This window comes from Carcharodon carcharias, chromosome 28, assembly GCF_017639515.1.
Source record: "Carcharodon carcharias isolate sCarCar2 chromosome 28, sCarCar2.pri, whole genome shotgun sequence".
NCBI classification, from domain to species: domain Eukaryota; kingdom Metazoa; phylum Chordata; class Chondrichthyes; order Lamniformes; family Lamnidae; genus Carcharodon; species Carcharodon carcharias.
Window position 1 is genome coordinate 36,118,208 of NC_054494.1, and position 27,688 is coordinate 36,145,895.

General features: G+C 42.7%; 1 protein-coding gene across 3 annotated transcripts in view; it reads right to left on the reverse strand.

The window, feature by feature from the left end:
- Positions 1 to 27,688, reverse strand: part of ascc1 (activating signal cointegrator 1 complex subunit 1) — a 46,690-nt gene that overhangs the window by 16,011 nt on the left and 2,991 nt on the right. For all 3 annotated transcript variants that reach the window (XM_041176386.1, XM_041176388.1, XM_041176389.1), the window contains exons 3-7: positions 21,937 to 22,036; positions 19,816 to 19,913; positions 18,565 to 18,743; positions 15,050 to 15,186; positions 7,146 to 7,265 (exon numbers count right to left, since the gene is read on the reverse strand). In XM_041176386.1, coding sequence (XP_041032320.1) covers positions 7,146 to 7,265; positions 15,050 to 15,186; positions 18,565 to 18,743; positions 19,816 to 19,913; positions 21,937 to 22,036 — 634 coding nt within the window. The remainder of the gene's footprint in view (positions 1 to 7,145; positions 7,266 to 15,049; positions 15,187 to 18,564; positions 18,744 to 19,815; positions 19,914 to 21,936; positions 22,037 to 27,688) is intronic.

Here is a 27,688-nt window from a genome sequence, read left to right on the forward strand (position 1 = left end):
TTCAAAATCCTGGAACTTGCACCCAAACAGCAGTGTGGGTACCCATATCACAGAGGTTTCATTGGTTGAAGGTAGCTTTTCAAAGTAAATTCGGAATGGGCAATAAATGCTGATCTTGCCAGCGATGCTCACAACCCATGAATGAATTAAAAAAAAACATACACTGCAATTTATAAATATAAATTGTTATAAACAGTTCCAATTTCAGAGACATTCAAAAGGACATGACTAAAACTGTGCGCCAGCAACACGAGTAAAGTCGCTTTCAGTAGAGAATGGCTTTGCCTTGTCCCACAGAAACTCTGGTCACAGTAGGAATACACTGTGTACAATTGATGTCTGTAACTTGATCCTTTAGGTGGACAAAGCAAGGTAGAAGGTATGGTCACACTGCGATGAGCTACAGCAGGAGGATCAGTCCCCAAATAATTCCAAGTCCCAAATCGGAAACCCAGCAATCTCTCATACCATCTGACTTGCAAGGATCAGCAAGCAGCATTACTAAAACCATGTGGGATCCAGAGACCACAGCCAATCTGACTTACAGTGCCACAATGCAGAAGTCCCTGGAGTAGGGAGAGATTCTGATCAGTAAGGCATGTAGAGCAGCATAGTTATTAGGTTCCCTGCGTAGGTGAGAATTACTTCCATTTTCCATGTAAATAAGCAACTATAAACAGGATGCCTTTAACAGTGCCTGACCGAGAATTCACTGCATTACACTGGGGAGCTATTGCTAAAACAGATCTTTGCACTGTCCAGTAATGCAGCGTTGGAGCATTAAACTACCACAAGGAGTGACTTCTCCACCAAAATTACAAACGAAATAGGAGAAGTAGGCCATTCGGCCCCTCATGCCTGCCCCGCCATTCAATAAGATCATGGCTGATCTGCTCCAGGCCTCAACTCCTCTTTCGTGCCAGCTCCTCATAGCCCTCAACTCCCCGATATTTCAAAAATTGATCTACCTCCCCTTGAAATATTTTCAGCGATTTAGCCTCCACAACTCTCTGGGGTAAAGAATTCCAGACATTCAAAGAACAAAGAAAAGTACAGCACAGGAACAGGCCCTTCAGCCTTCCAAGCCTGCGCTGATCATATTGCCCGTCAACTAAAACATTTTGCACTTCCGGGGTCCGTATCCCTCTGTTCCCATCCTATTCATGTATTTGTCAAGCTGCCTCTTAAACACCACTATCGTACCTGCTTCCACCACCTCCTCTGGCAGCGAATTCCAGACACTCACTACCCCCTGCATAAAAAACTTGCCCCACACATCTCCTCTAAAGTTTTCTCCTCTCACCTTAAATCTATGTCCCTTAGTGATTGATTCTTCCACCCTGGGAAAAAGCTTCTATCTATTCTGTCCATGCCACTCATAATTTTGTAAACTTCTATCAAGACGCCCCTCAATCTCCGTTGCTCTAGTGAGAACAATCTGAGTTTCTCCAACTTCTCCTCATAGCTAATAACCTCCAGACCAGGCAGCATTCTGGTAAACCTCCTCTGCATCCTCACCAAGGCCTCCATATCCTTCTGGTAATGTGGCGACCAGAATTGCACACAATATTCCAAGATGCTACAATTTTCATGGGTGATTTTAATATTGACTAGACAAATCAGATTGGTGGATAACATTGAAGACGAATTTGTAGAGTGCACCAGGGATTGTTTCTTAGATGCCTGACCAAGGTTCTATACAGCTGCAGCATGACTTCTCAGCTTTTATACTCAATACCCCTGCCAATGAAGGCAAGCATGTCATATGCCTTTCTGACTACCTTATCCACCTGCGTAGCCACTTTCAGTGACCTGTGGACCTATACACCCAGATCCCTCTGCCCGTCAATGCACTTAAGCGTTCTGCCATTTACTGTATAATTCTTGCCTGTATTAGACCTTCCAAAATGCATTACCTTGCATTTGTCCGGATTAAACTCCATCTGCTATTTCCCCACCTAAGTCTCCAACTGTTCTATATCCTGTTGTATCCTTTGACAATCCTCTTCACTATCTACAACTCCTCCAACCTTAGTGCCGTCTGCAAACTTACTAATTACCCCAGTTACATTTTCCTCCAAATCATTTACGTATACTACAAACAGCAAAGGTCCCAGCACTGATCCCTGCGGAACACCACTAGTCACAGCTCGCCATTCAGAAAAGCACCCTTCCACTGCTACCCTCTGTCTTCTATGACCAAGCCAATTCTGTATCCATTTTGCCAGCTCACCTCTGATCCTGTGCGACTTTACCTTCTGTACCAGTCTGCCATGAGGGACCTTATCAAAGGCCTTACTGAAATCCATGTAGATAACATCCACTGCCCTTCCATCATCGATCATCTTTGTCACTTTCTCGAAAAACTCGATCAAGTTAGTGAGACACGGCTTCCCCTTCACAAAACCATGCTGCCTTTCACTAATACGCCCATTTGCTTCCAAATGGTAGTGAATCCTGTCACAAAGAACCTTCTCCAATAATTTCCCTACCACTGACGTAAGGCTCACCGGCCTGTAATTTCCTGGATTATCCCTGCTACCCTTCTTAAACAATGGAACCAAATTGGCCATTCTCCAGTCCTCTGGGACCTCACCTGTAGCCAGTAAGGATACAAAGATTTCTGTCAAGGCCCCAGCAATCTCCTTCCTTGCCTCCCTCAGTACTCTGGGGTAGATCCCATCTGGCCCTGGGGACTTATCCACCTTAATATTCTTCAAGACGCCTAACACCTCCTCTTTTTTGATCTCCACATGATCCAGGCTATCTACACACTCTTCGCTAGACAAATCGACCGCTAAGTCCTTCTCTTTGGTGAAGACTGATGAGAAGTATTCATTTAGTATCTCTCCCATTTCTTCTGGCTCCACAAACAGATTCCCACCTCTGTCCCTCTGTTCACTCCCCTCTGAGAGAAGAAATTCTTTCGCATCTCAGTTTTAAATGAGTGCCCCCTTATCCTGTAACTATGTCCCTGAGTTCGAGATTCCCCACTAGTGGAAACAGCTTTTCAACATCTACCCTGTCAAGACCCCTCAGAATCTTGTACATTTCAATAAGATCACCCCTCATTCTTCTAAGCTCTAATGAATAAAGGTCTAACCTGTTTAGCCATTCTTGATAAGTCAACCCCTTCATCCCAGGAATCAGTCTAGTGAATCTCTTTTGAACAGCCTCCAATGCCAGTATATCCTTTCTAAATACAGAGACTGAAACTGTACACAATACTCCAGGTGCGGCCTCACCAACCCCCTGTACAGTTGCAACAGGACTTCCCTATTTTTAAACTCCAACCCCTTAGCAATACAGGCCAAAATCCCATTTGCTTTCTTAATTATTTGCTGCACCTGCATGCTAACCTTTTGTGTTTCATGCACAAGAACACCCAGATCCCTCGGTGCTGCATTTTTTTTGGGAGTCTCTCTCCATTTAAATAATAGTCTGTCTTTTGATTCTTCCTACCAAAGTGCATGACCTCACACTTTCCTACATTAAACTCCATCTGCCAAGTTTTTGCCCACTCACTCACTCAACCTGTCTATATCCCCTTGCAGATTCCTTATGGCCTCATCACAACATGCCCCCCCCACCTATTTTTGTATCGTCAGAAAATTTGGATACATTACACTCTGCCCCCTCCTCCAGGTCATTAATATAGATAGTAAATAATTGAGGCCCTAGGACTGATCCTCATGGCACTCCAATAGTTACATCTTTCCAACCTGAAAAAGACCCATTAATCCCGACTCTTTGTCTTGTGTGTGTGAATCAATCCATGCTAGTACATTACCCCAATACTGTGAGCTCCTATCTTGTGCAATAACCTTTTATGTGGCACCTTATCGAATGTTTTCTGGAAACCCAAATACACTATATCCGCCGGTTCCTCTTCATCAACTCTGCTTGTTGTATCCTCAAAGGACTCTAGCAAATTTATCAAACATGATTTCCCTTTCAGAAAACCATGTTGACTCTGTTTGATTGCATTAAGCTTTTCCAAATGTCCTGTTATTTCTTCCTTAATAATGGACTCTAGCATTTTCCCAACTACAGATGTTAGGCCAACTGGCCAATAGTTTCCAGCTTTTTGTCCCCCTCCCTTCTTGAACAGAGGTGTCATATCAGCGGTTTTCCAATCTGCTGGGACCATCCCAGAATCCAGTGAGTTCTAGGATATTTTGACCAATGCCTCCACTATCTCTGCAGTCACTTCCTTTAAAACCCTTGGATACAGGCCATCAGGCCCTGGTGACTTGTCTGCCTTTAGTCCCATTAGTTTCGCAAATACTTTGTCCCTCGTGATAGAGAGCGTTATAAGATCTTTCCTCCCATTAGCTCATTGCATATCTGATATCTTTGCATTGTTTATAGTGTCCTCCATCGTGAGGACCGGTGCAAAACATTGTCTTAAATTACCTGCCATTTCCCTGCTCCCCATTATCAATTCTCCAGATGCATCCTCCAAGGATCCCATGCTCAATTTAGCTACTCTTTCTTTTTATATACATGTAGAAGCTCTTGCTGTTTGTTTTTATATTTCTTGCCAATTTACTTTCATAATCAATTTTCTTCCTCTTTATTAGCTTTTTAGTCATCTGCTGCTGGTTCCTAAAACATTCCCAATCCTCTGGCTTATCACTAGATTTCACCACTTTGTATGCCTTAGTTTTTGATTGGATACTCTCCTTGACCACCTTTATAACCACAGGTGGTTCATCCTTCTCATCGAGTCCTTTTTGACAGAGATAAATTTTTGCTGTTATGGGATATCTGCTTAAATGTCTGCCACTGCTCATCCACTGACCTTCTCCTTAGTCTGTTTTCCCAGCCCGCTTTAGGCAACTCTTTCTTCATACCTCTGAAATTGGCCTTATTTAATTTGAGGACACTGGTTTGAGACCCGAGTTGCTCGCCTCAAACTGAATTTGAAATTCTACCATGAACACTACCCCCTAGAGGATCTTAACTACAATATCGCTTATTAATCCCACCTCATTACACATTACTAGACGTAAAGTAGCCTGTTCCTGGGTAGGTTCTGCAACGTTTTGCTCTAAGAAACAATCCCTGACGCACTCTACAAATTCGTCTTCAATGTTACTCCACCAATCTGATTTGTCTAGTCAATATTAAAATCACCCATGAAAATTGTAGCAACCTTCTTACACGCCTCCATAATTTCCCTATTTATACTTTGTCCTACAGTGAGGCAACTCTTCGGGGGCCTTTAGGTGACTCCCACCCATGACTTCTTCCCCTTGCTATTCCTTATCTCCACCCAAACTGATTCCACATCACAATCTATTGCACCTGTATCACTACTCACCACCACACTGATACCTTCCTTTATTAACAAAGCTATCCCAAATCCTTTTCCTTTTTGCCTATTTTTCCAGAACGTTGAATACCCTTGAATATTGAATTCTCAGTCTTGGTCACCTGCAGCCATGTCTCTGTAATAGCTATCAAGTCATATTCATTTATTTCTATTTGTGCCTCAACTCATCCATCTTGTCACAAGTGCTGCATGCATTCAGATAACGAGCCTTAAGCTTTGACTTTTTACCATTACAAGCACCATTTTAACAGTTATTCAGACTGAATGCTTCTTGGATTTGGGATCTCACCCAGCTGAATGGATGCAGTGTCTCCCGACTTAACGAGGTTCCAACCATAAGCAGAGATATTTCAGACCAGGAATTATCCCATAGGAAAGGAAATAGTCATGGGATTCATCCTCTATCTCCAGATGTCTTGTTCCCATCAGTAAATTACAGACTTATGGTACTCTTCAGCTCTGTGCATTCCAATTCTAAATTAACTGCCCTTAATTTTTGTGCAGTCAGTTGATAGCCTGGTTTAAGTATGTGTATGCAACACATTTTAGTATATTTCACTCGTTTAAAGACCTTCTTTTAGCCATTTTGCAGTTTCAGTGCCTTTCACTCAACAGCCATGAAGAAAACAACCAAAGGCCCATGATCTACTGCAAGATGAAAAGGAAACGACGAGTGTATAGTAAAAACAGAAAATGCTGGAAGTTCGTGGCTTCATCAGAAGGGTCAGACTGTTTTTTATCATCACAGATGCTGACTGACCTGCTGAGTACTTCCAGCATTTTATGATTTTACTCCGTCTCAATTTCACGGGATTCAGGGAACTTTTCCAGTGTTCCAAAAATTATGTTTCACTGCTCCGGCTGTCAGTGCCCCCCACAACCCCAACCCTGTGAAAACTGAAAAACAACAGCCTTGCAAATGACGATGGATCAATCAGAAAAATACAAGGGAAAACAACAGCAAATAAAGAGAAGCTTGCACATCATCCATCCACCTGCTCGGGTGAAGGTACAAGATCGCATGACACTATTTCAAAGAAGAGCAGAGGTTATTCATAGTGCCTGGGTCGATATTTATCCATCAACATCACAAAAACAGAATATCTGGTCATTAGCATATTGCTGTTTGTAAGAGTTTTCTATGCACAAGTGGATGCTGGGTATCCTGCATTACAGCAGGGTCCACATTTAAAAAAGTAATTAATGGGCCGTAAAGTGCTTGCGATATCCAGTGGTTGTGAAAAATGCTATATAAATGCAACTCTTTTTCTTTTCTTTCTTTCACCAAGGTCTCAGAAAAGTCCAAATGAATTACTTTGAAATGCAATGGCTGTCACCTGGAAAACGCAGCCACTACTTCACAGAATCACAGAATTACATAGCATAGGAGTAACCCATTCCGTCTTCCATCCAGCACATCTGTGGTAGCTATCCAATTAGTCCCACTCACCTGCTCTTTCCCCAGAGTCCTGCAAATCCTTCCCCTTCCCTCTGGCAAATTATTATTCGATCTGCTTCCACCACCCTTTCAGGCATTGCAGACCAGTACTTGCTGCATAAAAACAATTGTGCACAACAAGGTTTCCAAATAGCTACAATATGAATAGCTGGGTTTTTTTTTGAGCCATTGATTACTGCAAGACTGTTGAACAGGAAATTAGATGTTTGATTACTGGGTGGGAGAAAGGAGAGGGGAGGGTGTATTTATTTTACCATCTCCAGTGTACAGGGGAACTAACCTCAACTCTCAGTTTTCCTCAGAAACCAGATAGTGGTAGAATGAACTGTCAAGTTCTTTATTACTTACTTGTCTGTTCCATTCTTCATTTGAATCTTTCCATAAAGAACATCGACCATACTTGGGTCATCATTCATGTATTCAATCCCTTCCATCCTCACAATGAGCGGCTTTCCATCAGTAAGTTTACTGGAAGAAGGAGGATCACACAAGGCAGTCAGAGGACATGTAAAGCACTCAGCACAGATAAAGCCACAGCAACTGCTCGAAGACTGGGATATCAGATTTAAACAAGAGAATCTCATCATAAAGGCATCAGAAAACAAAATACATAAAATTACAAAAGCGAGCCATGAACTGTTTAATGAGCTTCATCTGAACAGGGGCACAAGAAAATAAGAATAAGGGATGAGAAAAGGCCATTTGTACTTCAATGTCTTTGATTTCATTGTCTTACCTAGTAGATCAACTCATTAGTCAGTAGATCATGCAAATTTAAATTAGTGTAAATGAAATAAAAATGGATATTATAAAATAGTTATTCAATGGTAGATAATTGAGTTGATCTAGACTTGACTTGAACAGAATAGCATTCAAAGCTACCCTCACCAACTCTATTTTATGCTTTATATGCCTGAGGTTCACCCCTTCAACTTTCCTTGGACAATGGTACCACTTTCACATCGGAGTTAAAAATCTATGGGTTCAGGTCCCACTCCAGAGATCTAAACACATAATCCAGGCTGACACTCCAATGCAGTACAAAGGGAGTGCCGCACTATTAGAGGTGTCATATTTCAGATGAGATGCTAAACCAAGGCCCAATCTGCTCTTCCAAGAGGGAGTGAAAGATCCAATGGCACTATTTGAAGAAAAACAGGGAGTACGCCCCAGTGTCCTGGACAAGATTTATCCCTCAACCAACATCACATAAAAGCAGGTAATCAGGTCATCGCATTGCTGTTTGTGGGAGCTTACTATGTACAAATTGGCTGCCATGTTTTCCACATTGCATGAGTGACTACATTTCAAAAGTAATTCATTGACTTTGGGATATACTGAGATCTTGAAAAGTGTCATGTTAATACAAGTTCTTTCTTTGTCTTTATTAGATTGTTGTCTACTCTTTCTTCTTAGCTCCTTCCCTTTGCAATTGAAGCCATGCTCATTGCAGTTCAGTTCACTCTCTTCAATGCATATACAGCTATTCAAAAGAGTGGCAGTCAATGCGAAGTACAAAAGACATGTGCATGCTTTGAAACATATTCTTTTACGAGTTATTATGGATGACAGAATTTACAGCACAAAGGTATCTATCTTACAACAAAGCGGGTGATAGCTCTTCAATGGCCTTGTCAATTCTAATCACATTTTGCTGTCCTTTCTCTATAACCTTATTACATTCTTGCTGTTCATATACTTATCCAATTCCCTTTAAAAGATTGGCCTGATATGCTCAATTGGTCAATTTGTGCTTACACTGCAAACATTGAGTGAGATCACCAGAAAGGCCACCAAGGTGTTTCCACCGCTGTGATGGCCTACATTGTGGTTGAAATCCTAAGGGGTTCCCCTGCACTGTCTCATAGTAACATAGCACTTAGGAGCAGGAGTAGGCCATTTGGCCCTTCAAGCCTGTTCCACCATTCAGTAAGATCATGGCTGACCTGATTGTGATCTTAACTCTACTTTCCTATCTGCCCTCCAATAACCCTTGACTCCCTTGCCAGGATTATATATGTTTCGATAATTCTTCTAAACTCCAATGGGTAAATTAAATTACATTAAATGGGTAAAGGTCCAACATGTTCAACCTTTCCCATAGCACTATATAGTTTCTTAGTTGAGGAGTCATGTTGATTACCTGTTCATAAATTTCCAAAGGCAATTTCAAGGCAGTCTCATTTCCCCTTTAAATGCAGTTGTAATCTTTGCTTCCTGATCGAGAGCAAAATACTACATAAAAACACTACAGAAACCACAGCTGCTGAAATATTCATATGGGACAAGGACCCAAACCGACTTGTCCTTATACAAATTAAATTACTGCACGCAATAGGAGCATCACTGCATGACACAGCATGAAAATAGGAGGTTTGTAAAGTTTTGTTTTCACAGTTTTAAACAGTTATTGTGTATACAGAATATAAACCGCCTGGATATGTTGAGTCATTTAAGCTCCTGTAGATTCAACTTTCTTACAGGTTATTTTGTTCAGTTCACCTCTTACTTAACGTCAGAATCGCCAGGTCCCTTGTAATATCCTCAATGTATACCACTATAATCATAACCCAGTAAACTACTGCAAAGAGATTAAGACTCATAAAACATTGTAAAGCCCACATGCTGAAAAGACATAATGCGATAACATACCACAATTCTCAAAATGGGCCCAACTTGCCTAATTTGCTTCCATCACAAGCACTTTCACAATGTTTTCTCTGCTGCAAGCATTGATCAAGTTTACCTTGGGTGCATTGCAAGGCCAAAACGCAGGGAAGCTCTTGTAAATAGATTGGAATGCTCATAATAAACAAATTCTATTAAGATCATTACAGCAGTGCCTACCCTTCAAAAAGCAGTTCATTGGGTGTAAAGTGCTTTGGGTCATCCTGAGGTCAAGTAACACACTACATAAATGCAACCTTTATTGCTTCAAGTTGCTGCTTCCATGTTTCTTGTATTGTGGATGCTTTAAAAGATGTTTTCCCAAAGTCATCCGTGAACAATGTGTGTGTGTGTGTGTGCGCGCGCATTTTCTTATCTGTGGAGTGAGAAAATTCAATTAAAAACACTCAGCAGCAAAGCCTTTTTACTTTAAAAGGAAAAGGTTAGTTTATTTCACACTATTGCTCTGGAAGTTACTTAAGAAAAGATAAAGTTACTAACACATGCATACACAAAGATTAGTTACAAATGAAGATAAAATGATACTTATAAATGTAAATGTATAAATGTAAGAATAATCCATATTTGGATATGTTTTGAAGTCAAGGTGTGTTGTCTGAAGTGAAGGTCTTGAGGTTGTATTAACACTCCCTTTGTCTTGTGTCCATGACATCTTTGTCAATCTCTCCTTAGCCCCCACCTATTACTGACCTTCTGTTCTGCTTTACCTGTTCCACCCCCCTCCAACAGTATAAATTCCAACTCATTTCTACTTCTCTTTAACTCTGAAGAAGAGTCATACGGTCTCGAAATGTTAACTCTGTTTCTCTCTTCACAGATGCTGTCAGACCTGCTGAGTTTTTCCAGCATTTTTTGATTTTATTACTCGAGGTTGTAGAGTTGTCTCTGCAGCTGTGATGGCTTCCACTGTCAGACTGCCGGAGGTTGCTTTAATAGCTGAGCTTAGTAGGTGGAATCAGAGATTACAGGCAAGGGAGAAAGTTCTGTACTCCTGTTCTGCAAGTTTGCCACTTTTAGCTGCCTAGTTACTTTACAGCAGACCAGTAGCTGTTTTTAGATGCCTTTCTCTATCTCCCTCTGGGTTGGAGACTTTTCAAGATGGTTCTCTGTGGATCTGCCTTTTTCCTGCCCTTGTCTTACCTGCAAAAAGCTTTGATAAGATGGCCACAGTTATCATGTGACCTGTACAACAATGCCAAGCCATTTAAGGCAAGCGGTAATTCCATTACAGTTGTCCAGAGTCTCCTTACCCCCTAAGATAAAAGCAAAATACTGCAGGTGCTGGAAATCTGAAACAAAAACAGAAAATGCTGGAAAAACTCAGCAGGTCTAACAGCATCCGTGGAGAAAAAAAAGAGTTGACGTTTCGTGTCTGTATGACTCCTCTTCAGAGCTAAACCTGCTGTTATTTTGGCAGAAACTGTGTTCAAGTGATCGCGATGGAGCAGAAGTTCCAATGAAATTCAGTCCACCAGCCCAAGATTCAGCTAGTGTAATTCCTATGTTACCAATGGTGACTATACTCCAAATGCAGTACTAGATTGGCTGTGGAGCATACAGAGGTTGCGCAAGCTGCTATATAAATGTTAGGCTTTCTTTTAGTCATGCTTAAACCTGCATCTGAACTTCTGCTTACAAGCAATGGATGTTCAATTGATGCCACCAACTGGGAAAGAACTGCACAAGCAGAAGAAACAGGATTGAAGTATCCATCAGGCATTTTGGACTGATACAGAAATGCTGACGCATGCCCATACTGGCTGCATCCTAGAGAGAATGGGTTGCATTGTTCATCAACATTGTCATTTACAAAAATAAGCAAAAGTGTTGCATAAAATAAAATGTGCTGCAAAGGAATTTAAAGGCTGTAACTCAATCTCTGAGATGCGCTGACATTCATAGTTGTACAATTTGGATTGCAAATTTGCTGAATTTGGAAGGACTGTGTACAGTTCTAAACTTGTAGCCTTCAGCCTTGTTAAGGGTGATTCTATGGCCTTACTAGGCAATTAAATCATTTTCTTTAAAACGCAGCAGATTATCTACCAGTGGGAGAAAGGTCTTTCTAAAGTCCTGGGTCAGATCATTACCTTCTAACTTCATTCTGACCATTCTTGTTCGAAACCCTTCAATTATCAAGGATATCCTATGTGACTGCAATCATGGTGCTTTCTCCCTCCTTAACTTCTTTGCTGTCTTCGTTAGTTCTGACCTCTCCATTCTTCTTGTGCACCTCTAATCCACAGTCCACCTCTAAGGTATTGCTCTCTGCTCTGCGTTCCCTACTTGGAGCACTGCTAGACACTACATTGGCTCCTATGGCTTCCATTCCTGTAGAACATGTTTTACATCACATCTGAAATACAGCACTCTTGACAGGTCAGCACTCCCTTAGAACTGCATTCAACTGTTAGCCTAGCTTAGGCGTTCCAAGTCTGGAATGGGGTTGAACCTGCAATCTTCTGACCTGGAGGTAAGAGTGCCACCAATTATGCCAAGGTGACAACTGAAACTAATAAGAGAAGCGGAAGGAAAGCAGAAAACACAGTCAATTAAAAGATATACACTTGTATTTAAAATATCTGAAGAGACTAAAATGATAGAAAAAGTCTGCAGGTTAGGTTTAATCAGATTTTTAAAAGTGTCTTAAAACATTGCGAAGCAATTCCTTAATTCTACGGAGGCAAATATCTGAGAAACAGGTAGAACTGCTCAACTTACTGCACGATTAGCATTAATTACTTCACTTTGCGTTAGTGCTCATCATGTAAACCACACGATGCTTGCCTAACAAACATCAATCTAAGAGTGCGTCATGATCTCCTAAGGGATACTGTTCCAATCTTTCACTGGCCTTGGAAAGAAACTATTTAAAACTGTTTACTCAAGCAGGAGGCTGAATATATTGGCGCTCATTTATATTCATGCCCTCTGGTGACTCTCAGCAGGCTTTGTTGCCTTATTACTGTTCGCACAACAGAGGGTAGTGAATATGCAACAGAAACACGAGGATGAATGTAAGACATGTTCCTCCATAGCACCTACAGAACTAAACACAACACACAAGTTGGAAATGTTTATACCCCTTCAGCTAGATATGCTGCAGAATCCTCTTCTTTTCCTGATTCCCCCTAGCAAAATGCAAACAATCCAACCTCTGCCAGCCCTGATAAAGAAACGGTTTACCAATCCCCTGCCAACACCTCAACTGGATATACAACCCAAGCCTTACCCTCTTACAGTCTCTTCCACCACTGCCCCTAATCATATAGCCCACAGCACGAGCTGTTCCTTCTGCATCACAAGGAGCTTTCTGCACATTTAACTATAACCCTCCTCTCAAACAGCAAAGCAGGGTGTAAGTTCTTCCAGTACCTCCAGTTACTGGCTGTAAAACCAGATTTTAACCACTTCCTCAACATAAATCACAGAACCTGTGGCAGGACAAATTATTTCACCACCCCCCCTCCTTGCCTTCAGGCATTAGGGTTGTAGGATCCATTTCCTATAGCCCCTCCACCAGCTTGTATTTATACAGCGCCTTTAATACAGCAAGACGCCTCATGGAAAGATTATTAGACAAAATTTGACATTGAGCCACATGGGGAGATATTAGGACACGTGACCAAAAGCTTGGTCAAAGAGGTAGGTTTTAAAGAGTACCTTAAAGGAAAAGAGGGGTGCAGAGGTTTAGAGAGGGAATTCCAGAGTTCAGGGCCATGGGAACTGAAGGCACAGCCACCGATGGTAAAATCAGAGATGTACAAGAGGTCAGAATTGGAGGTCTTGGAAAGTTGTAGGGCTGGAAGAGGTTACAAAAGATAGGGAATGGATTGGTCAAAAAGCCTGGTTTAATGTTAGGTTGTCAAGGAGAGGGAGGTGGAGAAGCAGAGGGGTTTAGGGAGAGAATTCAGATCATGTGGCCTAATGGTTCAGAGAATGGCCGTCTAGGCTGGGACAAAGGGAGGAGGAGATTGCACAAGAGGCCAGAGTCGGAGGAATAGAGAGTTTGGAAGGACGATTGTGGGGTCAGTAGAGATTAAAGAGGGAGGAGCAAGGCCATGAAGACAATGATTTTAAATTGAAGGTTGGGGGGGTGGGTGCAGAGATAAGTAAACTAACCAGATTTAAAACAACTTGCAAATGTTGGAAACCTAAAATAAAAACATATAATATGCAGCAGGCCCAACAGCATCTGTGAAGCGAAAAGACAGGTTAAAGTCTTCTCTTTTCAGATGCTGGCTGACCTCCCCATTTCCATTATTTTCCATTTTTATAGCTGCAATTAACTAAAATGCATGATTTTTACAAAACCGATTTCCCTGAGTTACACTAATAATTTATTTTGTGTTACCTTAGCGCCAGGAATCTGTAAAGCTTTCCAGTATGGAGGATTAATGGAGGTATGCAAACCAAGATTCCTGAAGAAGGTTGCTGTAAAACCTATCACGAGTGCGACCAGCTAGCAGCTCATCCGCACTGTATGCGCAAATCTTCTTTGTTGAATAATCAGTCTTTCTTTCTTTAACAAAGCCCCAGTTTGTTCCTGGCTTAAGTCAGTCCTGGTGTAATCATTCCTGCTTTAAAGAGGAAATCCATCTCTTAGCAGTGCTGTTGCTGTAACATGTTGCACCATAGAATGTCCCAGTGCACTGATGTGCTCTGGGCCCTTGTAAGCGTCTTCATACTTTCATTGGGTGTGTGAGACAGAAGCAATGTTTTCATGTGGTTCCACAAAAAGAGTTTGAAAATGTTTGATATAAAGCCAGCCATTGCATAATTCCCTGCAATAACTTTATTTGAGCAGCTGGAACTGGGGATTAGCATTGCCCCAAATCGTTTAACACTATTCCATCATTTTCAAGCAAATTTGCACCTTTACTTGTCACAATGCATCTTGGTCCCAATAGCTGAACTGCGATTGCGCCACAGCGGGTCCAAACTGACCCAATCCAGGTTGAAGAGAAAGGGTGTAGTGCAGAGCTTTGTCAAGGATTTAATGACATCTAGTGGTGACCAGATCAGACCATTTGTGACAGACAGACATTGAGGTTCTAAACATTTGTGACTCCACAAGATCAATTGTGAAATGCAGCTTTTCCATGTAAAGCCACAATAGGGACTCTGAATGGGTGGACAATGTTAAAGCTTGGACTGACAGTGGCAAGGATTCTAGAGTTACTGTGCTGAAGGGATGAGATACTGATGAAAAAAGTTTCAGAAACTTGCACCTGTGCTTTGGGTTACTTTCTTAAAACTTTTTGCCTTGATAGTTGGAGCAGGGAAGGAGAGAGAAGAGAGGACAACTGTCAGAAGGCTGCCGAAGGGATCTTTGCAAGCTCACCTGGTGAATGATTTCTCCCCCTCCAAACACATAAGTGTAAATTTAATTTTTTGCAGGAGTCGAGTACATTTTGCTTTCAAATCATTCCTTTCACTGTATGCTGGCGTTACAGATAAACCTCAGTGGGAAATCTCTGTTGGAACACAGCTGCAAACTGAGGAACACCATTCAGATGGAAGAGCAGCAGCCAATTGCTGGAATTGACTGGGGCTTTACTCACCTGATGAAGTCCTCTTTGCATTTCTGCAGCAGTTCACAGGCTTTGGTGATCTCTTGCTCATTAAGCAGAACGAGTGTTCCGATCGTCAGATGGAGCTTTGCTGGGTTCTGGAAAATACTGCTGTCAATCCCACGGTCCTAAAAGAGAAAAGGAACAGAAAAGCTGAATTTTCACATTGTTCCACCCTCTGGGGAATGCTACAAACTAGCAAGAAGGGATTGAGGTCTACTGCATGGAGAATAGTGAGTATCTAGGAATGATTACAAAGCAGAAAGCTGATCAAAGTTTCAGATGATGCTACCAATGACAGGGGTCAGTCTGAGCTGTAACTATTATCTGAAATGGGCTGCAATCGCACCCCTTTCCCACATTATAACAGTGATTACACTTCAAAAGTGCTTCATAGGCCATAAAATGCTTTGGGATGTCCAGACGTGAAAGGCGCTATATAAGTGCAAGTCTTTCTCTTTGAAATGCTCCTACATGCAAATTACTAATTGCATTGTGGAACTCGTGGGTTGACTCAATTTAGTTCTGAGTGATAATTGGATCCCGATTCAGATGGTGAAGTATGAACTAGATGCAAATCCTTTTCTTCTTTTAGTTCTTTTATTTACAGAATGCAGCATGACTGCCTCCTATCTACTAATACACTCAGTCTCCGAGCAGTCCCCCTCTTATATTCATCTGAAAAAAACAAATAATCAAATGAACAACTAAAACAAAACTACAAAGCAAACTTACCAAATTTATTTAAAATGCCGTTCCAGGGATTGATGATGCATCCCAGCCCCTCCCTGCAGCACCCACCGGTCATGGAAGGCCTCACGCGTGCCAGCGGACACCGCCTGCTCCCTCTCCAGGGACGAACATGGCTGCGGGAGAGGGGCAGACAGTCAAGCCGAACAAACCCCTCAGTCGCCTGCTACCTTGATCTGCTAATGGCCACCTTGGCCAAGCCCAGGAGCAGGCTGACAAGGAGGTCATCCACCCTGTCTGCCCCTCTCCGCACCAAGTGGCCAAGGATAAGGAGCATGGGGCTGAAGTGCAGCCAGAACTCGAGGAGCAGCCTCTCCAAACAGGGGCTGCAACCTCACACGATCTATGGAAATGTGGAAAACAGACCCCTCAAGGCTGCAAAAAAGACAAGCGTCCTGGGAGTCCGGGAACCACCTTAGTCTTTTGTTGCACAGGACTACTGCGTGCAACACCCTCCACGCCAAATCCCCGATGGAAAAGTGGAGGACTCCCATGTAGAGAGCCTCCCAATGAGGGCCCCACCATCCCCAGATGTCAGGACAGAATATCAAGGCATGCAGTCTTTCTTTATATGTGCTCAAGATACTTAAGCAATCAATACCTTCCACCTTTTTATCCTTAGTCTTAATAATACAATTAACATAACATTAACACCCAGATCTTCATCAGTGCCCAGAATTAATACCAATGGTTAATGAGCTTTGTGATGTAGGGGTGCTGTAATTGTGAAGTAATTAACTAATTGACTAAAAAATTAATGTCTAGTCAATTATCTGGAGATAATTGTGTCAGGAAGGTATAGAAGTATTTTATCATACTAGTGCCCAACCAAGTGTTGCTTATGAGCAGTGAGCGATTTGGGGTATGGCCTGTAAAGTTTTTTTGTGGCAGCAATAGCAATAGAGCCAAACATTAAAGCAACCCTCTAGGAGATTTTGCCTCTGTTGCATTCCCAATGATCAGACAGTCATTTGCCAGAGTCCAGGCCTTGCTGCCTATGGCCACAATGTTTGAGCCAATAAGGAAATGTTGCATTTTTTCCTGCTTTGGTTAGATTTAACGTGCGATAACCTACAGACAAAAAGAGAGGTAAAAGAGTGGAAAAGGGAGGGCAGGGGCGAGAGAAAGAAGGAGATTTGCTGAGGGGGGAGAAGAGAGGACCAGAAAACAGAAACAAAGAGAGAGGAAGAAAGAGCAAGCAAGCGAGAGCCTGTTTGTCTATTCCCAAGAGTGCAAATTAAAACAGAAAACTCATTCCCAAAACAGCAGTATTTCTGAAGTTAGGTCTCCTTCCTTGCTCAGTAAATACATTTTAATTATATTGTCACCTGATCCCAATGACCTCTTTAGATCAAGGGTTCTCAAACATTTCTGTGCAATGGCCTCTTTGAAATATTGATGCACTACTGTCTTTATTTCTGAAAGATGGTTTCAGCTACCCAGATTAAAATCGTGCTCATTCTGCAGAAACATATTAATTCAAGAGAAATAATGTCAAAAAACTCAAAATTCTAATTAGGTGTGTGCAAGTCATACACTCTAGGCCCCTCTGGGATCTTCTTAAGGACCTGCCAAGGGTCCAGAGACCCTAGTCTGCCCTAGATGTTGTTCATTCTTCCAAAGTGCCCTAGTTTCCTTCTTTCTTATTAGGTTTAGAGTTGCAATTAGAATGCTGACACAAGGAGCACCAGTGTGAAACTGGACCTCAAGCTATATAGCTGTGATCATTTCAGTCTGCACAACACAAGCTCTGGGCCTCCTGTCAATTTGGCTTGTATGACATGAATGGAATGGCCGCAGGGCAGGTGCAGATCAATTTTACGTGCTGTAGCAAAGTTTGAAGTGCTTGCTACATAAAGATTACATTCCTTTGACGGAATCAAATGGCTTAATTAACAACATTGCTCTTTTGATCAATAAAAACTTTGGTCAGTTGTAATAATTTGCATATATGATGTAGATGTATGAAATATTCATACCTTCCTCGATATTCTTTAATGTAATTATGTCATTGCCTGTTGTCAATTGGCTATACCAACAGATCGCCCCATGGTGTGACTCACAAGTAGTTTGGAAAATGGCTGGACATTTAATTACCAACCCTTGTATGCCCACTATTCAAGTATGCCTCTTGCCTAAATTGGCTAATGCAAGTTTGGATCAGAGGGCAATTGTTACTTCCTTGTAAGTTTCATGCTCCTGGTCAATGACTGGCTTTCTTTCTAATAATGAAAGTTCTTTTAAACTTCATGTAGGTTCTCAGATAGGGATGTCACAACCAACGCTGCTGTTTCAGGAAGCTTGCTGTGCACAAATTGGCTACTGCATTTCCTTCATTACAGCAGTGACAACACTTCAAAAGTAAAACACAAAATGCTGCAAATACTGGAACATACAGATGAAAGATTAATTCTGTTTTTCTCTCTACAGGTGCTACCTGGCCTGCTGAGTGTTTCCAGCATTTTCTGTTTTCATTTCAGATTTCCAGCATTCGCAGTAATTTGCTTTTGCTTCAGAAGTACTTCATTGGCTGTAAATCACTGCAGGAAATCCTGAAATTGAAATCAATGTAAGTTCTTTTTAAAGTACCTTCAGCCATCTGGTACTCAAATGGATGTCTGTGGAGGCTGCCAGGAATACCTATCCCATGAAGCTATCAGCCTGGTTCAAGCCCATGTTCTGTCCTAACCCCAACCCGTCTACACATCCTGGATCAGAAGTACTGCAACGCTTTGTCCTCAGCCTTGGTACTGTACCTGGGAGCTTTCGTCCAACACCCGCTCTTTAAACTTCACAAACTGTTCCTGAATTGTGGAGTGATTAACAGCAAAGGACAGGAAATGAGTGAAGGGCTGTTTCCTGCGGAAACTCTCCAACATCACCTCGATCCGCGTCTGTGCTGATGCGACACCCGCTCGCTGCTGCCCAGTGATGACTGGAAACCAAAAGGTTAGAATTGAGTTTCGCCTTCTAATACTATGAAGCATTCCCTGCTCAGCTACAGCACAGAGCTCTCTCTTCATTATGTTTAGTATCCTAACCCTAACCTCAAGTGCAGCGGCTGCATTAGTGTGACCTGTGCATTTTTCAACAGATTGCCTGATTTGACCCCAAGCGCACCCACCACATTAAAAATTTTGCATTGAAAGTCTCACTTGAGGCAATGCGTTAAATGACATGGGGATTTATTTTTGAAATTGGTTGGGTGGGGATTGGTGATCAGCACAAAAGGAATTGAATAGAGCCACAGGATGTTCAAAATCTCAAACCACCAGACAAGACCTTGATTTACTGTCTGACCTGAAGGTTAAAGGCATTGCACTGGAGCCTAGACTATGTGCTTAAGTGTTTGGGAATACACTAACACTAGAGGAGTAACAGTCTTCTACAACATGCGTTACTTTCACAGTGGTATTAACACCCAGATTTCACAATTATAGATCAACTGTAAATCAGAAATATTTGTGAGGCACCTTTTTTAAATTCGTTCACAGGATATGGGCATCATTGGCAAGGTTGCTATTCATTGCCCACCCTAATTGCCCTTGAGAAGGTGGTGGTAAGCTGCCTTCTTGAACCACTGCAGTCTGTGTGGTGAAGGTACACTCACAGTGCTGTTAATGAGGAGGTGTATCATTTCCTGCAGAATACAGAACCTCTGATCTACTTTTGTAGCCATAGTATTTATATGGCTGGTTCAATAATTTCTGGTCAATGGGGGTGACCTCCAGCATGTCAATGGTGGGAGATCGGACAATGGTAATGCCATTGAATGTCAAGGGAAGATGGTCGGACTTTCTCTTGTTGGAGATGGTCATTTCCTGGAACTTGTGTGGCACGAATGTTATTTATTAGTCCAAGCCTGAATGTTGTCCGGGTGTTGCTGCACACAGGCACAGGCTGCTTGATAACGAGTGTTTAAAAACAGAAGTATACTTCCTTTTACAACTTAACCAACATTTCATGCGCTAATAAAACATTCCCTTTGGACATCTACTGAAGCTCACCAATTTCTCCCTCCATTCCAGGTTTAGGGATCGTTATGGAAGTTCGTGTCTCAGTCTCCAGTCTTCGTTTAGTCTCCCCTTTCTTCCCAATCACGTATCTGTAGAAAAAGAAAAACTATGCTTCCATCATGCTAAACGTATTTTACTGTTGGATGGTGGCACCCAAGCTCCTGGAAAGAATGAAACTGTCAAAAAGCTTTGCCACATCTAATTTTGAAGACATTAATCCTCAGACAGGACAAATATCTAGAGTACGCCTTTCAGGAAACGACCTACGTTAACTGCCTTACTTTAAAAACTTAAAACCAATTATAGGTTCAGTGAAGGAAAACTTTTCCCCTTTGTAAAGCTGCATCACTTCCATTGAAGAGAATTAAGTGGCAACAACCTGTACTTGTCTAGAAATTAAAAGAGAAATGCAAGGAGGCCCTTATCATTTTATTTGTAAAAATAACCTCTCCAATCCAATATGTAATTTGTATCTTCCATTTAAAAATGTTTAATGCTAAATATAAACTTGGGAAAGACCAGTTTCCAGTGTCCTGCACTCGCAATAGATCACTTGGCACTTCAGTCAGAGTAAGGACCTGCTAGGCTACATGGGCTTTCAAAAAATGTTTCTTGTCTTTATTTTTGTTTAGAGGCAGCAAGGTCCCCTCTAACGGACAGTAAGCATTCTCTCTTCCCCTCTTTACCCACCAACTCCGACACTGACATCGTCACACCCTTGTACTCGGGAATTCTCTCCCTGAATCCCTCTGCATTGCCATGTCACTCTCTGTCTTCAAATCTCTCCTCAAAATCTTTTTACCTTGAGGAATCGTAGAAACTTACAGCATGAAAGGAGGCCATTTGGCCTGTGGTGCCTGTGCTGGTTCTTAGAAAGAGCAGATGTGTTTAGCCCAACATCCCTGTGTTTTGGCCGTAACCCTGAAAGTTCCTCATCCTCAAGAAACTATCTAACTTCCTTTTAAAAGTGTTGTTGGAATCAACTTCCACCACCTTTCAGGTAGAGCATCCCAGCTCCCAACAACAATCAGTGAAGAAAACTCTTATCTCCCCTCTAGATCTTTTGCTAATTATTTTGAATTTATGACCCCTGGTTATTGACCCATTTGCCAGCGGGAACAGTTTTCCTCCATCTACTCTATTAAGACCTCTCAAGTTGAAATCCTCGAGTAGATCTCCTCTTAAACTTCACTGTTCCAAAGAAAACAGTCCTAACTTTTTCAACCTCTGAAGTTTGTCATTGCTGGTAACAACCCGGAAAATCTCCTCTGTACCTTTTCTCAGGCTTTTACATCTTTCCTGATCAAGTGTGGTGCCCAGAATTGTCCACAACACTTGAGCAGTGGCCTATCTAGTGAATTAAAAGGTTCAATACCATAGCTTTCTTTTATATCTTATTTCTTCAGCTCATTTCCTAATTCCAAGCCAGTTCTATCCACCCCCACCCCATGAAACATCTTGGGTTTTTTAAAGAGAAAGCAGTGCTTATTGTAGTTGTACATTGCATAGTGCACTGCCACCTTGTGGCAACACAGGAAAACAAACCCAGTCTCTCACTGGCCTTAGCTGAAAGCTATCTTTAACATTTTGTTAACAAGAACAGTTTCACTGTTCATGTTCAGGGGTAGTGACAACATTTTAAAAAAAAATCAGTTAGAAACAAATTGCTAACATCCACAAATCTAGAATAAAATCTAGTAGCACATAAGTAGGCTCCTGAAAGGAGAAAATAAAAATGGGTTTATATTTTGGGCACAGTTTGTCATGTCAGCCTAAATGTGTTAGAAAGGCAAGGTTTCACTTTGTATATCACCTTCTCACACCTTGACTATCAAAGCACACCACATATAAATGAATTACTTGTAAGTTCAGTGACATGTAGATAAATGCATTGCCTATTTTGTGTGTAAGGTCAAAAACTAGTCAACCTGTTTTTGGTGGTGCTGATTGGGGCACCAGGCAGGATTGACCAGGACAATGGGACAACTCCCTGTTCGAAATCAAACAGTTTGTTTAAGGTCCCCCTGTCGACCAGGACAGGTGGGGAAGGGACATGCTTTAGTCTCGGGCAAACAGAAACATGCTTGTAAATCACAAATGGTGATAACTCACTTGTAAAGAGTGCTGGGCACAGCCATGGCACATCGGTAGCCTCGTTCTGTCTGCTCTATAAGTACAGAGTCACAAGGCTCATCCATACATTCTACAACTCCTGCAGAAAAAGAAGAGAAATCGTTTACAGCACCACTGAACCTCAGAGATCCAATTCACAGTTAAAGTGCGGCAACATCTGTGCACATACGAATCCAAAACAGGACAACCAAAGGATACATAAAGAAATGTAAGTGGTGGTTGCTCCATCTCCAGTACAATGGGATACCTTAATCAAGATTTGGAAGTTTAGCTCAGTTCTAGAGTACATTAGGGAAGTCCTGAAAGACTGAAGAGTGGGATGGAAAAATCCAGGTAAACTGCAGAAAAACAGAAACAGAATTACCTGGAAAAACTCAGCAGGTCTGGCAGCATCGGCGGAGAAGAAAAGAGTTGACGTTTCGAGTCCTCATGATCCTTCGACAGAACTGAGTGAATATTAGGAGAGGGGTGAAACATAAGCTGGTTTAAAGTTTGGGGGGGCTGGTGGTGGTTGTAGGGACAAGCAAACAGTGATAGGAGCAGATAATTAAAAGATGTCACAGACAAAGGAACAAAGAGGTGTTGAAGGTGGTGATATTATCTAAACGAATGTGCTAATTAAGAATGGAGAGCAGGGCACTCAAGGTACAGCTCTAGTGGGGGTGGGGTGGAAAGACTAGCAGGGCATACAAGATTTAAAAATAATGGAAATAGGTGGGAAAAGAAAAATCTATATAAATTATTGGAAAAAATAAAAGGAAGGGGGAAGAAACGGAAAGGGGGTGGGGATGGAGGAGGGAGTTCAAGATCTAAAGTTGTTGAATTCAATATTCAGTCCGGAAGGCTGTAAAGTGCCTAGTTGGAAGATGAGGTGCTGTTCCTCCAGTTTGCGTTGGGCTTCACTGGAACAATGCAGCAAGCCAAGGACAGACATGTGGGCAAGAGAGCAGGGTGGAGTGTTAAAATAGCAAGCGACAGGAAGGTTTGGGTCTTTCTTGCGGACAGACCGCAGGTGTTCTGCAAAGCGGTCGCCCAGTTTACGTTTGGTCTCTCCAATGTAGAGGAGACCACATTGGGAGCAACGAATGCAGTAACTAAGTTGGGGGAAATGCAAGTGAAATGCTGCTTCACTTGAAAGGAGTGTTTGGGCCCTTGGACGGTGAGGAGAGAGGAAGTGAAAGGGCAGGTGTTGCATCTTTTGCGTGGGCATGGGGAGGTGCCATAGGTAGGGGTTGAGGAGTAGGGGGTGATGGAGGAGTGGACCAGGGTGTCCCGGAGGGAACGATCCCTACGGAATGCTGCGGGGGGAGGGGGGGGGGGGGGGGGGGGGGGGGGTGTGAAGGGAAGATGCGTTTGGTGGTGGCATCATGCTGGAGTTGGTGGAAATTTTGGATTTCTAGCATCCAGTTTTTTGTTTTTATCTCTGCAGAAAAACAGAGTTGGTTTTAACTCAGCATTCTGTTCTAACATATAACAGCAACATATAACCAATGGACAAAATCATTTTCCTGTCATTGTTTTACCCATGTCTATATTTTCCTTCTAAGGATTAAACAAAAGAACGGTATATTGGAAAATTCTTACGCTACACCCACCAATTTTCAGTCTGTTAAAGTCACAGGCAAGATAAGAGGCTTTAATGATTTTTCCTCTCAGGCTTTAATTAAAACAGCTGAGTTGCACTGTTTTTAAAGTTGTGCAAGCCAGTCCGATGAAAAGCCTCTGATACCATGTGCAGTGGACCAACTTTTCATGTCTTTCTGGGGACTACTAAACACCTACACAGGAGGCAGCATTTGTACAGCAGGATGAGAATCTGGGCTCAGCAGCAATCCCTTGCCCAGCTGGCCAAGTTAGTGAGATTGCTGCATTATAGACGTGAACAGGAGATGACAGAACAGCACAAACAGATCTGCGGAAATGACAAACATCACACATGCAGCTAATGACACTGTCTAAACCAGGTTTCAATCTGGGCTCTGCCAGATCATCGCAGGCTCCTGGAGGTCATCAGAATTCTGCTAGTCTGTAGGCAGGCATATTAACATTGGAAACGTTCTCAAGGATTTTATATTTCTTGGTTTGCCAGCATATTATTTTTGATGCATACTAACTAAAAATCTAATAGCAGAGATTGCCTTTCAGAGATTTGGACACTGCATCCTCAGGAGTATGCCATTTGCAGGGGTCCCCAAGAGCACACCAGTATTTACAGGGTGCCATGTCCCAGTATATTCTGAACTTTACACTAATTTTTATATTTTAAAAAGCTAACCACAAAAGCCTACAAAAAGATGGCTGATTGAGGATCACCTGACTTCTCTTGTGGATTGAGACCAGTCTCCTGTCTTAAGAGGAGAAAAAGAAAATTCCAGACTGATGATGAATCAATGCCTTTTCCTTAAACTAATTCAAAAAGGGTAATTAAAATTGAATGGGTCATTCAGATACAAAGGCATTGGCTGTCTCAAACACTCAAGGTGAGAAAGCTACCACACAGGACGCTGAATCAACCAAACTACCCACCTTATTTGGAAAAGGACTTTGGATTTGAAAAAGGTCACATGATGAGATAGCCATACTTTCTGTCTACTTTTAAAATAACTACAAAAAGCTGTTCTTCAGACAGAGTTCCATAAGAAAGCAATCGAACCAGTGGCAAGTCATCCAAGCAGCCAGGGTAATAAACAATACATTGAAAGTGGGAGGACTTCCCCAACCTGCTTAAACTGCAAGTTCACCTCAGAACCAACCTCCTGCAAATTCGACTACAAGAAGCCAAGCAGTTTACTGAGTGCATTCTACTTTACAAGACCTTCACTTCAACTGAAGCATCAACTCATATAAGAAGCGACAGGCCTGTCATGAAAGAGACTGAGACAATCAGCACCTGACCTCATTGCAGCCTTTGTTCAAACATGGACAAAAGAGCTGAACTCACAAGATGTGGGCTTCACTGGCTGGGCCAGCATTTATTGACCATCCTTAGTTGCCCTTAAGAAGGCAATGGTGAGCTTGCCTTCTTGAACAGCTGCAGTCCATGTGGTGTAGGTACACCCACAATGCTTATAGGGAGGGAGTTCCAGGATTTTGACCCAGTGACAGTGAAGGAACAGTGATATATTTCCAAGTCAGGATGGTGGGTGACTTGGAGGGGAACTTTCAGGTGGTGCTGTTCCCATCTATCTGCTGTCCTTGTCCTTCTAGATGGCAGTGGTCGTGGGTTTGGAAGGAGCTGTCTAAGGAGCCTTGGTGAATTCCTGCAGCGCATCTTGTAGATGGTACACACTGCTGTTACTGTGCGTTGGTGGTGAAGGGAGTGAATGTTTGTTAATGTGGTGCCATTCAAGTGGGCTGCTTTGTCCTGGATGGTGTCAAGCTTCTTGAGTGTTGTGGAAGTTGCACTCATCCAGGCAAGAGGGGAGTATTCCATCACACTCCTGACATGTGCCTTGTAGATGGTGGACAGGCTTTGGGAAAGTCAGGAGATGAGTTGCTTGTCGCAGAATTCCTAGCCTCCGACCTGCTCTTTTAGCTACAGTATTTATATGGCTAGTCGGCTCAGTTTCTGGTCAACGGTAACCCCTTGGATGTTGCTAATGGGAGATTCAGTGATGGTAATGCCATTAAAGGTCAAGGGGCGATGGTTAGAATCTCTTTTGTTGGAAATGGTCACTGCCTGACACTTGTGTGGCGTGAATGTTATTTGCCACTTGTCAGCCCAAGCCTGGATATTGTCCAGGTCTTGCTGCATTTGGACATGGACTGCTTCAGTATCTGAGGAGTCGCAAATGGTGCTGAACATTGTGCAATCATCAGCGAACATCCCCACTTCTGACCTTATGATGGAAGGAAGGTCATTGATGAAGCAGCTGAAGATGGTTGGGCCGAGGACACTACCCTGAGGAAGTCCTGCAGCTGCGATGATTGGCCTCCAACAACTACAACCATCTTCCTTTGTACTCAGTACAACTCCAACCAGTGGAGAGTTTTCCCCTGATTCCCATTGACTCCAGTTTTTCTTGGGCTCATTGATGTCACACTCGGTCAAATGCTGCCTTGATGTCAAGGGCAGTCACTCTCACCTCACCTCGGGAGTTCAGCTCTTTTGTCCATGTTTGAACCAAGTCTGTAATGAGGTCAGGAGCTGAGTGGCCCTGGTGGAACCTAAACTGGGTGTCAGTGAGCAAGTTATTGCTAAGCAAATGCCGCTTGATAGCACTGTTGATGACCTCTTCCATTACTTTACTGATGATCGAGAGTAAACTGATGGGGCGATAATTGGTCGGATTGGATTTGTCCTGCTTTTTGTGTACAGGACATACCTGGGCAATTTTCCACATAGCCAGGTAGGTACCAGTGTTGTAGCCATACTGGAACAGCTTGGCTGGGGGCACGGCAAGTTATGGAGCACAAGTCTTCAGTACTATTGCCAGAATTTTGTCAGGGCCCATAGTCTTTGCATTACCCAGTGCCTTCAGCAGTTTCTTAATATCACGTGGAGTGAACTGGATTGGCTGAACACTGACATCTGTGATGCTGGGGACCTTCAGAGGAGGCCGAGATGGATCATCCACTCAGCACTTCTGGCTGAAGATCGTAGCAAATGCTCTTTATTTTTTGTACCGATGTGCTGGGCTCCCCCATCATTCAGGATGGGGATATTTGTAGAGCCTCCTGGTCCAGTGAGTTGTTTAATTGTCCACCACCATTCACGACTGGATGTGGCAGGACTGCAGAGCTTAGATCTGATCTGTTGGTTGTGGGGATCACTCAGCCCTATCTATCACTTGCTGCTTATGCTGTTCAATATGCAAGTAGTCCTGTGTTACAGCTTGACCAGGTTGACACATAATTTTTACGTATGCCTGCTGCTGCTGGCATAAGGACTCGAAACGTTAACACTTTTTTTTCTCTCCACAGATGCTGTTAGACCTGCTAAGTTTCTCCAGCATTTTCTGTTTTTTTTCAGATTATAGATTGTGTTCGAGTACAATTCTGCTGCTGCTGATGGCCCACAGCGCCTCATGGTTGCCCAGTCTTGAGTTGTTAGATCTGTTTGAAATCGATCCCATTCAGCACGGTGGCAGTGCCACACAACATGATGGAGGATATCCTCAATGTGAAGGCTGGACTTCGTCTCCACAAGGACTGTGCAGTGGTCACTCCTATCGATACTGTCATGGACAGCTGCATCTACGGCAGGCAGGTTGGTGAGGATGAGGTCAAGTATGTTTTTTCCTCTTGTTAGTTCCCTCATCACCTGCCGCAGACCCAGTCTAGCAGCTATGTCCTATAGGATTCGGCCAGTAGTGGTGCTACCAAGCCACTCTTGGTTATGGACATTGAAGACCCCACCCAGAGTACATTCTGCACCTTTGCCACCCTCTGCACTTCCTCCAAATGGTGTTCAACATGGAGGAGCACTGATTGATCAGCTGAGGGAGGGCGGTACGTGGTAATCACCTCGTGTGGTCTGGAGTCGATGTTGAGAACTCCCAGGGCAACTCCCTCCCAACTGCACGTGCGATCAAGAGATGGTGATGGTGGTGTCTGGGACATTATCGGTAAGATATGATTTTGTGAGGATGACTATGTCAGACTGTTGCTTGACTTGTCTGTGAGACAGCTCTCCCAATTTTGGCACTAGCCCCCAGATGTTAGCAAGAACTTTGCAGGGTCATTGTTGTTCCCGGTGGTCAGGTTTCATTCCGTTTTTGAGACTTTATAG